At 52.4% G+C, this 11223-nt stretch overlaps 1 protein-coding gene across 1 annotated transcript; it reads left to right on the forward strand.

The window, feature by feature from the left end:
* The first annotated feature begins 205 nt into the window (after positions 1–205).
* Positions 206–6864, forward strand: LOC130266779 (serine/threonine-protein kinase PAK 3-like). Its single transcript, XM_056516032.1, has 11 exons — positions 206–426; positions 1368–1405; positions 2244–2319; positions 3003–3066; positions 3690–3738; positions 4051–4163; positions 4423–4540; positions 5287–5386; positions 5671–5867; positions 5960–6097; positions 6339–6864. The coding sequence occupies exons 1-11, from the start codon at positions 348–350 to the stop codon at positions 6552–6554; spliced, it is 1188 nt and encodes a 395-aa protein (XP_056372007.1). The 5' UTR covers positions 206–347; the 3' UTR covers positions 6555–6864.
* The last annotated feature ends 4359 nt before the right edge of the window (positions 6865–11223 follow it).

The raw sequence follows: 11223 nt of genomic DNA on the forward strand, positions 1-11223 counted from the left end.
TGGAGCGTGAGGATTTGTGCTGGTGCATGATGCCTGAGGAGAAACTGCCAGGCTTTTCCTTTGCATCAGCTCTACAGGAGATGGGGTTGCTGGGCACAAGTACGACAACAAAGGCAGAGCAGCCGCTCTTGTGAGGTCACGGCAGCGGTGCCACGTCACAGAGCTGTCAGCACGGCGCCGTCCCGGGGCGCGCAAGGCCTCGCTGTCCAGAGCGGCTCTTGCGCTCGCTGGCTGCGGGAGGATCCTTGTGATCAAGGAGTTGTCAGCAGACGGCCTGCTCCCCGAGAGGAGTCTTGCTTCTTCCCTCGGGTGACATTCAGTGTGCAAACCTGCAGAGCACTGCTAAAATGATCCGGCAAGTCTGTGCCGCGGTTTGCACCGTTTTTTCTGTTGCTTATTCCGGCTACTACCTGCTGCAGCTGACTCGTAAGTGAAGGTTTATCCTGGGGGTCACATCACCTGGCCTGTTCTTCACTCTGCTCTTTATGCCTGATTAGTGACCGAGTTGATTTGGGAGAAAAATGACCATTCAGCTGCCCCCACTGTGGGAAATCTGTTGCCAACAGGGTCAGTTCCAAAGGGGTGTCTATACCAGGTGCTGGCTGGACGGTATTTGCAATGTAACCTGCAGCAGGTTGAGTTCCCTGCATGGGACAATGCGTGGCAGTGGAGTCTGGCATTCCTTCAGCTTGCTGCTTCAACCTAGACCACCTGCAAAATGCAGACTCTAAGGAGACATCCTCAGAAACACTTGTAAACATTCTGCGGGTCTCTCTGGGAATGAGGGAAAGCATCTTTGGCTGCACATTCTGTGATTTCGAGGCCTTGGCTGTCTGACTTGACCCTTTATGGTGTGCCAAGACGGCCATTCCCTTGGCAATGCAGCACAAACTCCAAAGCAGTAAGAGTTTGCTGCTGAAGCCAGGAGGGCTTCCCAGGATTCTTCAGCAGAGAGCTGCCACAGGGAAGAGGGCCCATGGGGGAAGCTTTCCTTGGCTATGGTCTTGAGAAAATTGATGGGGATTAGTGCATGCAATTTCTGAAGACATACATAAAATGCAGCAAAGAGAAGAGGAAAACATTGCTTGAGCTCTTGGGTAGAACAGAAACTCTGACTCGTGAAAAAGCAGCTGGCAATTGTGTGACCATTTTCCTATTTCCCTCCTGGCACAAGAGCCCCTAATGTAGACAGAGCCTAGGGGAGCATCCTTGTTGTTCACTTCCTTGCTGTGGGAAAGAATGGTTGATCCTGGAGGCATGTTGGGAAAGGGGAAATATTCTCTGTTGGGACTAAATTGTTCTGTGGTACTCCACAAGACAGGCACATTTCTAAGGGCATCTGGTTCCTTTTCTTTTGTTCGCTGCAGGGCACCTCACACGCGCATGGAAACAGGACGGCCCTTTGGTGAGTGGCGAAGGAACTTGTGACCTTGCTGGCGTGTAAGAATTGTGGGGCAAGCTGTGAGCTTGGCCTGTTGCAGGAGAGCGTAGAGTGCCAGCCTGGGAGGCTGATAGAAAGCCCAGCCGGCTGTTTGCCCCAGCAGGAGCAAAGGGAGCACTGGCTCTTTCCTCATTTTCCAATGAAAAGCCTTTCAAGAGATGAAAGCCAAGCGCGGCAGCCGACATGCACAGCAAGATGGAGTCCCAGCTAATTCACCCATCTTTGTAGGATTTTCAGCATAGACTGCGCTGCACTTGCACAAGGTCCCAGCAGAGTTTGCTGAGGAGAATCCTAGGCAGCTCAGCATTGTCATGGCCAGTGGGTCTGGCAAGGGCTGGGATGCAGCTTTGAAAGGCCACCTCTTTTGAGCCTGAAATGCAGAGGGGAAATGTGTGCAACAGATCCAAAAAGGCACATGCTCTGGGGTGTCTTCTTAGACACCTGCATGCCAGCTGCGGGGCATCTTAGTTGCCCAGGAGAACAAGGAAGTCGAAAAGCAACAATGCTCTGGGGCTGAGCTCTGATCTCCTTCTGGATCTTTGCAAATGCCTCAATACCTTGTAGCAGGCCATTTACAGAAAAGCTGATAAAATGTTGCATACAAGAGCCGATCCATGAGCTCCTGTATCCAAGTAGCCTTTGCGGTTTTCCCATTGCCTCTGAGTAGGGGACATCCAAAAGCCCCCAGCCCAAGTGGCCGGGCGGTGGCTGACAGCACCTCCCTGAGGCCTCGCCTTTGCCGTGTGCTCTGCGGAGCACGTGTGCCAGCCACCCTTCTGACGGGCAATCCTTTCCTCTCCAGCTCCACAGACGCCCTGCACGTCAGCGTGCCGCCCGGCAGCCCCAGAGGAGAGAGGAGCAGAGCCTGAAGACCCTGAGTACGTCTGGTGTATTTCTTGTCTGCCAGAGCACTGTGCTGTCTGTGTGCCTCGCTGTGGGCCATGACAGAAGCTCCTCCTGGGTTCAGTGTCTCAAAGACACTTGGGTCTCCCTGCAGAAGCTGAGCCTGTGCTCTGAGGCAGCGACAGAGCGCTGTGGCCGCTCCTGGTGCCTCTGAGGGCAGCTGGGACTGCCTTGGCTCTGCCTGGGCTGCCTTCTCTGCCAAAGGCAAAAGCAGAGAGGCTTGTTTGTGCTTGAGCAGAAGGCTGGCCCCGAGCTAGTGAGCAGGCCCCAGGCAGTTCTCTGGCTGTCTTCTGCCTGTGGGTTTTACTCCTCCTCTGGCTCGGACACTTTGTGCTCCTAAGTGGCTCTGCCAGTGAGAGTTGACGTGAGCAGAGAGGCTGCAAAGGCCTTGCCTTTGCTCTGAAGGCCCAGTTCTCAAAGGCCCATCCTTTTGCCTTATCACATGAGATGCTGTGCTTGAAACAAACGAAGCCCTTCTTGGAAAGGCCAGCTGCTGAAAGGTGGAGAAGATTGCCCTCCCACCTGCTGATCTCAGCAGCTGCAAGCCAAATGACTGCAAAGGGCCCAGAGCTCGCCACGCTGGGGCTGCACTTGGGATCATGTGTGGATTGGCATCTGTGTTTGACAGTGAGTGCCTTGCACTGCTTTTGTCTTTCAGGGAGCATTGTGAGTGTGGGCCAGCCAAGGCAAAGGTACAAGGCCTTTGAAGAACTTGGACGAGGGTAAGTGTGACGCCTCCTCCTTGTACAAAAGCGTGGGCCAGGTCTTTGGCTGGTGCAATATCAAGAGTGAAGACAGGCAAGCTCCAAACATGGTCAAATTCTGCCTTTCCCTCTGGCCACCTCTCAGGACTGCTGAGTCAGGGCAGTCCAAAGGCATCATCAAAGCCAACTGGGTGCCGGCAATGTCTTGCTTGTGACAAGGTGCAGGACCTGGAAGATCTCCTGCCTCTGCACCTTTATGACCTAGAACAGCACCTTGGCACCCAAGAATCGTCAGACTCCCAACCACAGTGTTTGCAATATGATTTTTCTCCTCTTTTTGACATGCGCATGCATGCACACCCACACATGAATACAGTTGCCCTTAGGTTTGGAGCAGAGCTAAGTGGGCGTGTGCCTGTGGGGATTGACAGCAGCCCTTGCTCTTCATGTTGGAGCTGAGTTTGCTCTTGCACACCCTGGCCTGCCTGGCAGAGGCTGGTGGGCTGATGAGCTATGGGCTGAAGAGAGGCTGCAGCCAGGCATTTTCTAGAGAGGCCAGGCAGCCTGGGGACGTCTCCTGCCTGGCCTTACTTTCACTGCCCCAGACTGAAGGGCTTTCTCTGCTGCTGTTTTCTTTCTAGGGGATTTGGAGCTGTTTATAAAGCCCTCGATGCCAGCACGGGACAACAGGTAAAGTGTCGACACCCGAGGCAGATTTTGCAGCTCTGGAGCGCTTTCCCCACTGCTGTGAGCTCAGCCTGGAGCTTTGGCAGGCTGCTCCATGTCTGCAGAAGAGGCTGTTGCTCTGAAGCACGGAGTGCTTGGCTCAGAGTGCAGAATGCTCTTGGCACGGGCTGTGGTGCTTCTCCTAAGCTCTGCTGCCCAGTACCAGGGCAGTTTGGCACAGCTCGCTGCGTCATTGCACAAGCACTGGCTCCGTGCTCCCTGAGATCTCGGGCAAGAAGCGACTTGTCAAGTTACTGGTCTTCAATATCCTTTCAGGTGGCCATCAAGAAAATTAGGCTTCGTGGGAAGAGATGCGAGGAGCTGGCTGTCAACGAAATCCTGGCCATGAGGGACAACAGGAATGCCAATATCGTCACCTACTTAGACAGGTTGGGCTCTTGTCATGTCGCTGCTCCTTTAGATAGGACAAGGCAGAAGAGAGCAAGCCCTTTGGTGCGTGGCAGCTAAGGGAGCTGTTGATGATTTCTCTAGTCGTCGCCAGGGCATGGCAGGAGGTGGCACTGGGTGTGCAATGATCTCTTGTGGCATAGGTAGCTTGGAGAGCAGGTGCAAAAGGCTGGCTCAGGCCCTGGGGTGAGCCAGCTGTGGCCATTGCTCTCTCGCCATGCTCTGGTTTTCTTCTTCCAGCTACCTGGTCGATGGGGAGCTCTGGCTGGCCATGGAGTTGATGGACGGCGGCACGTTGTTGGATGTGCTCAGGGCAGTGTACCTGGAGGAAGGACAGATCGGCGCTGTCTGTCGGGAGGTGAGGGATCCCGCTTGTGCTTGCCCTGGCCTGCCCAGCACGGCCCTTGTCAGCTGGTGGGTAGGAACAGCAGAGATTTCTTGCTTACGGCATTCTTTTGGAGCTGATGTCACACCCTGGAGAAGAAGGAGGAACATCTGGAATGAGTTGCCTTTTGGTTTCCCTGCACTCCCTTGGCTCTGTTCTTGCACGCTTGCATACTGTTTGTCTTCTGATGCTCATGCTCCCTCGCTCGCTTGCTTTCACTTCTATTGTCTTGTCAGCTTTTCCTCTCAGCCTTTGCATGCAGCCTGTCTGACTGTCCTGCATTCCTTGCCCCTCTAAGCAGGCTTGCGGGTTGCACATTTTCAAGCTCAGGCCAATGGAGATGTCCTCAGCCTCAAAGGAGAGCCTTTCAGGCCAGATGGCATTGGATTCTGGACACAGGTCTAATGTGCTGCTTGATCCTCTGCTGCCACAAGGCTCTCAAGAAAATATTTGTCATGACACCTCTTAGCCCAAAATTCATGTGATTTTTACCAAAACCAGGAAGGGCTTTAGGCATCTCAGATGCCTTCCAAGAAGACACACCTCTTGGAAGAGTGTTGAAGCAGCACGCTCTTTCCCTTTCTCTGCTCTGACCCTCATGTTGCGCCCTGCCTCTCAACTCCATGACAGAGCTGTCAGTCTCATGGAGCCCTTTCCTTTTCTGTAGCTTGTAATCAGGTGCTGAACTTTTGCCCTTGCCTCCGTCCTTTCTCTCTCAGTGCCTCCAAGGACTGCAGTTCCTTCATTCCCGCCAAGTCATCCACAGAGACGTCAAAAGCGGCAACGTTCTTGTGGGCATGGACGGATCTGTCAAATTGGGTGGGTATCCCTGGGCAGGTGCAGCGTTGCCAGCACGTGCTCTAGGGCTGCTGTTGGGTGACTGCCAGTTGCTCACAAGTGCTGCTGGGCCAGTGTGTGGAAGGTGAGGGTGTTTTTGTGGCAGCCAATGCCTTATTTGGCTGGCTGCGGCCCCGTGGGAGCAGAGCACGGCTGCTTTTGCAGCCGGCTGCAGCGGGGTGCCCTTGTCAGGCTTGGCGTGGGCAATGCTTTTGCTGGGTTTGGCAGGGGGAGCTGCCTTTGACAGGCTTTGTTTTTCTCCTCAGCTGACTTTGGCCTCTGTGCTCAGCTCAGCCCTGAGCGCAGCAAGCGCAGCTCCAGGGTGGGCACTCCCAGCTGGATGGCTCCGGAAGTGGTGAGAGGAGAAGCCTACGGCCCCAAAGTGGACATCTGGTCGCTGGGGATCATGGGGCTGGAAATGGCGGAAGGGGAAGCTCCTTACCAGAGGGAAGCCCGTCTGAGGGTAAGGTGCAGCTTCTAAAGGGGGCTGCGTGTGCTGAGAGCTGTTGTGGCCGGGAAAGGAGCAGCTGCAGTGTCCTCTTGCCTTTCCTGTAGGTTTTTGAACTGATAGAAAGGAACGGGCCCCCAAAACTGCAGAACCCGAGGCAGCACTCGGCTCTCCTGCGCCTCTTCCTGAAGTGCTGCCTGCAGGCAGACGAGGACGGGCGCTGGTCTGCCCAGGAGCTGCTGGAGGTGAGAAAAAGCAAAGCGGGCAAAGGGCCTGCGAGCTGAGGAGCCGCGCAGGAAGGGATGAAGAGGAGGGTGGGCCACGTGGGCCTGGCTGAGACAGGTGCGGCACAGGAAGGCCGAGGGGCAGATGGTGCCCTCGGTCCTCTTTGTGCATCTTCCTGGGAGCCAGAGAAATCCTGCTGGAGCCTGTGGTCTTGCCAAGTAACAAGGAATCTTTTCTTTTGTACGTTTTTCCTCTGGGCAGCATCCCTTTGTGACCTCAGGCCATCCTGCCTCCAGCCTGGCTGCTCTGATCATCTCAGCCAAGCAAGCGCAGGAAGAGTGGAGAGGAGACGTGCCGCGCCAGCTGAGAGCAGTGGACAGGGGATGCATGCTCTTTTGGCCGAGATGCATCCATCCCCTGAGTTTTATAAGGAGCTCTTCCGGGGATAGTATATTTCATCTTTGGAGATTTTATTAGGTTTAGTTAAGTTTTAGTTAGGACTATAGAGTCTAGAACGCTTTGTTAATAGAGCATTGTTTAGATAGGAGTAGGTGTATTGTAGATGTAGGGTAGCTCAGAATTATTCTTTAAGGAGAAATAAGAATGAAGCTATCAAAGAACAAACTGAGACTCAGAAGAACTGGACCACACACATACTGAGAGATGCCAGCGTGAATAAAGCAGCTGGAGAAGACAATGATGAAGACAAAGATGATGAAGTAGCCAGAAGACGTTTGTTTGCAGCCCTTAGTTTCAGCAGGAGTGGCAATAAAAGCTCAGAAGCCTCCAGAGGCCTGGCAGGTTCCCTTCCTTGCCGCGCTGGGTCTGAACTGGTCCGTGCCTTGGAAGCCGTGTGCTGCGGACGGCTTCTCCCGTTCGTGGCTTTGCGCTGCTTGCCAGCGGCCCAAGGCTCTTCCCCCTCACAGAGGTTCCCCTCCCTGCCCCACAGGCCCCCTGACAGCTGCCCCACACCAGCTGCCCTCTAGAGATGTTGTCCCTCTCGCCCTGGAATCCTCCAGTGCCAGCTGCCCCTCACGGTGGGGCAGGAGGAGGGACCAGGCCCCACTGGCCCCCCTTTCCTGGTGGCCACTGGCTATGGAAGAGTAAAGGAGGGCTGAAAGGGCACCTTTTCCTTATGCTTCCCTCTCTTCAACATTTGGGCCTCCAAGGTGCTCATCTCCAGGGGATGCCAGGACCTGCACTGGGCTTTCCTTGCTGAGGTGTCACTCTTCATTCTCTAAGCCCTGCAATTGCCTGCCTGATGGGAGCTGACTTGCAAATGGGGAATACCAGATGCTTTCAAATGGAGGGAACTCTCCTGGGTAGCTGTTGGGGCTTGGGGTCCGTTCCCTTACTGCCCCAGCTGAAAGAATTTTTCCCATTATTATGATAAGGAAGCCTGCCGAGTCACACCCAGGCTATTTCAGGACTCAAGAGAAAGTGTAGCTGGGCACTGGGCTTTGGGTTTTTTTCACATTTGCCAGCGAGGTGAGGGAGGAGGACTGCCCCATCTTCAGCTCATGTGGCTGGAACACCGGGAAGCCAGGCTCTCTGCTGTGGACAATGCTCTGCATCCACTCTGCTCCAGCCTACTTACCTCTAAGACCACAGCTGACCAACAAAACTCAAAGGATGAGTGGAAAGCCCTTCCTCCACCTTTTCTCCCATGTGGGACACAGCTGCCACTGCCCCTTTCCCCCCGTCCTGTCTGCCACCTGCGCAGTAGCACGGGCCCTACCCCACCTTCCAGCACCGGGACCGAGAGCAGGGCGAGTGTGTGTGCGGCTGAAAAAGGGACTGGAACCGTGTTATTTCTTCTGTTTTGCTGTTTGTTCTCACAGCTGCTGTTGCTTCTGTTTGTCTGGTTAGATATATTAGGAAAGAGCTGTTATTCCTAGCCCCTTGCCTCTGCCTGAGAGATCCTGATTCCAAAATTATAATACTCGGGAGGGAGGGGTCTTACATTCTCTGTTTCAAAGAGGACCTCTGTCTTTATTGGCAGACACCTGTCCTTCAAACCAGGACAGTAACTCCTGCAGATTTTCAGCAATCGAATTTCACACCTACAAAGAAGGACAGAGAATGAAGCAGGTTGGAAAAGGTTGTTGAGCTTCTCAAGTCCAACGTGTAACCTACCACCCTCTCATTAACTAAATCATGGCACTGAGTGCCACGACCAGTCTTTTCTTTTTAACAAGGACGGGCTGGGCCTTTGCAATTGCATTGATTTTCAAATACTATCCTCAGCGTGTGAAGTGTGAAGAGCCCAGCCTAAGGCCCCTCAAAGACACTGTCTTGTCCACGTGTTGCACACAGGTCAAAGCTGTCAAAGGGAAGACCTAGTAAAGTCATGCCTCAGGCCTGCTACTTCAGCTGAGGAGGGAAGGACTGGGGGAAAGTGACTCAGCTGAATTGCAGGTAGAAAAGCCACTGTAGAGGTAGAAAAACCATTGTAGAGGTAGAAAAACCATTGCATGTTCACATCGTGGTTCATGGGGATTGGTTGAACGATGTTTTTACGACTGAAAAGTGTGGAACTTTCTACAATCAAGTGTCTCTCCTTCGCACCTACCTGGGGAGTCTGCATCACTACAGAGACTCACCTGACGCCCAAGAGATGAGGATCTGTGTGGGCTGAGTCACCAGGAAAGCGAGCTAAGCCTGGCATTATTGTTCCATGGGTGAGCAGAGTTGATTTCCAGAGGAGTTGCAGGCACTTGATCCCTCCTGGCAGCCACTATTTTCTTTCTCTCTCAAGCTGGCTCCTGTATTGAATTTGGGAGTCTGCAAGAGAAGAGAGTGAGTACATGTCTGTCTCAGGTTGGTGTTGTGTCTGCTCCTCTCCCTGCTCCCACAACTCACATGGAGCTGCCGCCGGTGCCCTTCTCCCACGCTCGGGGGAGGTGGTGCCCTGGGCTGTGCTCCTTGGCTTGCTCGGCTGCCCCAGCTGCTTGCTGCCCAGCTTACTAGCTACCCCGGCTGCTGCTGCTGCTGCCCTGCTGCTTCTGCCCCAGCTTGCTGTTGCCTCGGCTGCCGTTGCCCTGCTGCTGCTGCCCCGGCTGCTGGCTTCCGCTCCCCCCCCTGCTTCTCTCCTTCAGCTCGAAGATCTGTTCCAGCTCTGGACTGGACCTCAACATCAGAGACTGCCTCCAGAGCCTGCCGAAGAAGCTTTTTTGCCCTTCCCAGCAGCGACTGTCTCTCACTTTGGTGAAAACGGTTTTTTTTGTTATCTGAGATTGTACTTTCCTGGTGCTGGGAAGTGTTTTTCTTGTGTTTGTTAATAAATAGGTTTTTTCCACTTTCCCCCCCCGAGTAAAATTCTTTTCGAGCCCAGACTGGGGAGGAATTGTGAGGGGGGGCTTATTCTCTGGGGGGCTCCTTTGGAGGTTTCTCCCCCAGTTTTGTCCTAAACTTGGACAAATAATTTGGTGGCCTGTACGGGGAAACCAGAGAAAGTGGAAAAAACCTTACTCTAATAATATTTTGTTTTCAATTTTTTTTGTTGGTGTTGGTATGTTTTTCGAATCCATAATGGCTTTTGGAGTAGAAGCCTGCCTGTATGTTTGGTCTTTAGGGCTTTTTGAAGTGTTAATACCCCTGTGGTCCTTAGGCTTGTTCTCTTATCCAGAGATAGCACTGGTGTTGTCCCTAATACATAGTTTTTGCATTAAAGGGGTATTAACCAAAATATTTATTGGGCTAGGCTTGTTTGTGATGATTTGCAGGAGGTTTACAAGAATGTTAGAATCTGCTTCAGGGATGTATAATTAATGGTTTTCGTTGTGCACTCAATTATTAGAGGAGAAGCAGGCAAAGAGGACTTCTCGCCTTTATTTTCCTTCTTCTCCTCTGAATCATTTACATCTCTGTTAGAAAATGTCCAGTTCTCCCTGAATGTTAAGGAAACCATCTTTCTGGTATTTAATTTAGTAAGTTTTTTCTATATTGTCTGCAGCTTATATAAATTGAAGGCTGAGATTTCCAGAGGGGCTGGTGAGACTCCTGATTTAGGAGTAAAGCCAAGCAGAAGGAATCTTGAGTGGAATGGGAAATGGGAGAACATGGGCCAAATTCTAAAAGAATTTTCTGACCCTATAGTTTGGGACTTCCCATCTGAACAGATTCAGGATCCAGTTGAGGTTGCAAAATACCTAAGGGAGAAGTGTCAGGATGACCCTAAGGAAAAAAAAATCACTGCAGTGAGCTGGGCTCTGGCATATGCTTATCGTACCCTGTTAGATAGTGTAGAACAACAAAGGAAAGGGAACAGGAAGATAACGTAGCTACTATGCCAGTTACTCAGGCTGTAGTTAACACCCCAGGCTCAAGGACAGGGGCGAAATTAGACAGTAAGCTTCAACCAATGGCTGTGGCTACTAGTACAAGGAGTGGGAAGTGCACAAAGAAAACCGATTGGCCAGCGGAGGACGATGACGAGGATGCAGGAGAAGGACCTTCAACGTCTCCTGATATAAAATCGAGAGTTAAAGCAACTGGTGTGAGATCAGAAACTAATAATGAGTCCCTTTCCCTAAAAGATCTTTGTGGTTTAAGAAAAGATTATACAAGACGGCCTGATAAATCTATAATTAGTTGGCTGGTCCAGCTTTGGGATGTGGCAGGCAAGGCTACCATCCTAGATGGCACAGAAGTGAGACACCTGGGATCCCTGTCTCATGATCCGGTCATCGATCAAGGAATGATGAGGGGGGGTAACCCTCAAAGCCTCTGGGCACATGTTCTGGATAGCATGGCACAAAGATATCTGTGTTCTGATGGCCTGTGTATGCAGCAGACCCAGTGGAAAACCATAGAGCAAGGGATCCAATGTCTGAGGGAGATGGCAGTGGCGGAGATTATTTTTTCAGATGACATAACAACTAGGAACCCAGACCTGGTACCATGCACACCTGTAATGTGGAGAAAGCTTGTGCGACTTGGGCCATCTGAATATGCGTCTGCTTTGGCAATAATGAAGCGGGAAGAGATATATGAAACGGTGCTTGACAAGGCGAAGAAGCTCCAGGCATACGTGGATGCTGTGCATGGCCCAACCCATGTCAGAATCGCTGCCGTGGAAACACGCTTGCAAAATTTAGAGGACAAGATAGAGGAAAATCATAAGAGGCTCAGGGAGGAGATTAAG

The sequence above is a fragment of the Oenanthe melanoleuca genome, unplaced genomic scaffold (assembly GCF_029582105.1).
Source record: "Oenanthe melanoleuca isolate GR-GAL-2019-014 unplaced genomic scaffold, OMel1.0 S217, whole genome shotgun sequence".
NCBI lineage: Eukaryota > Metazoa > Chordata > Aves > Passeriformes > Muscicapidae > Oenanthe > Oenanthe melanoleuca.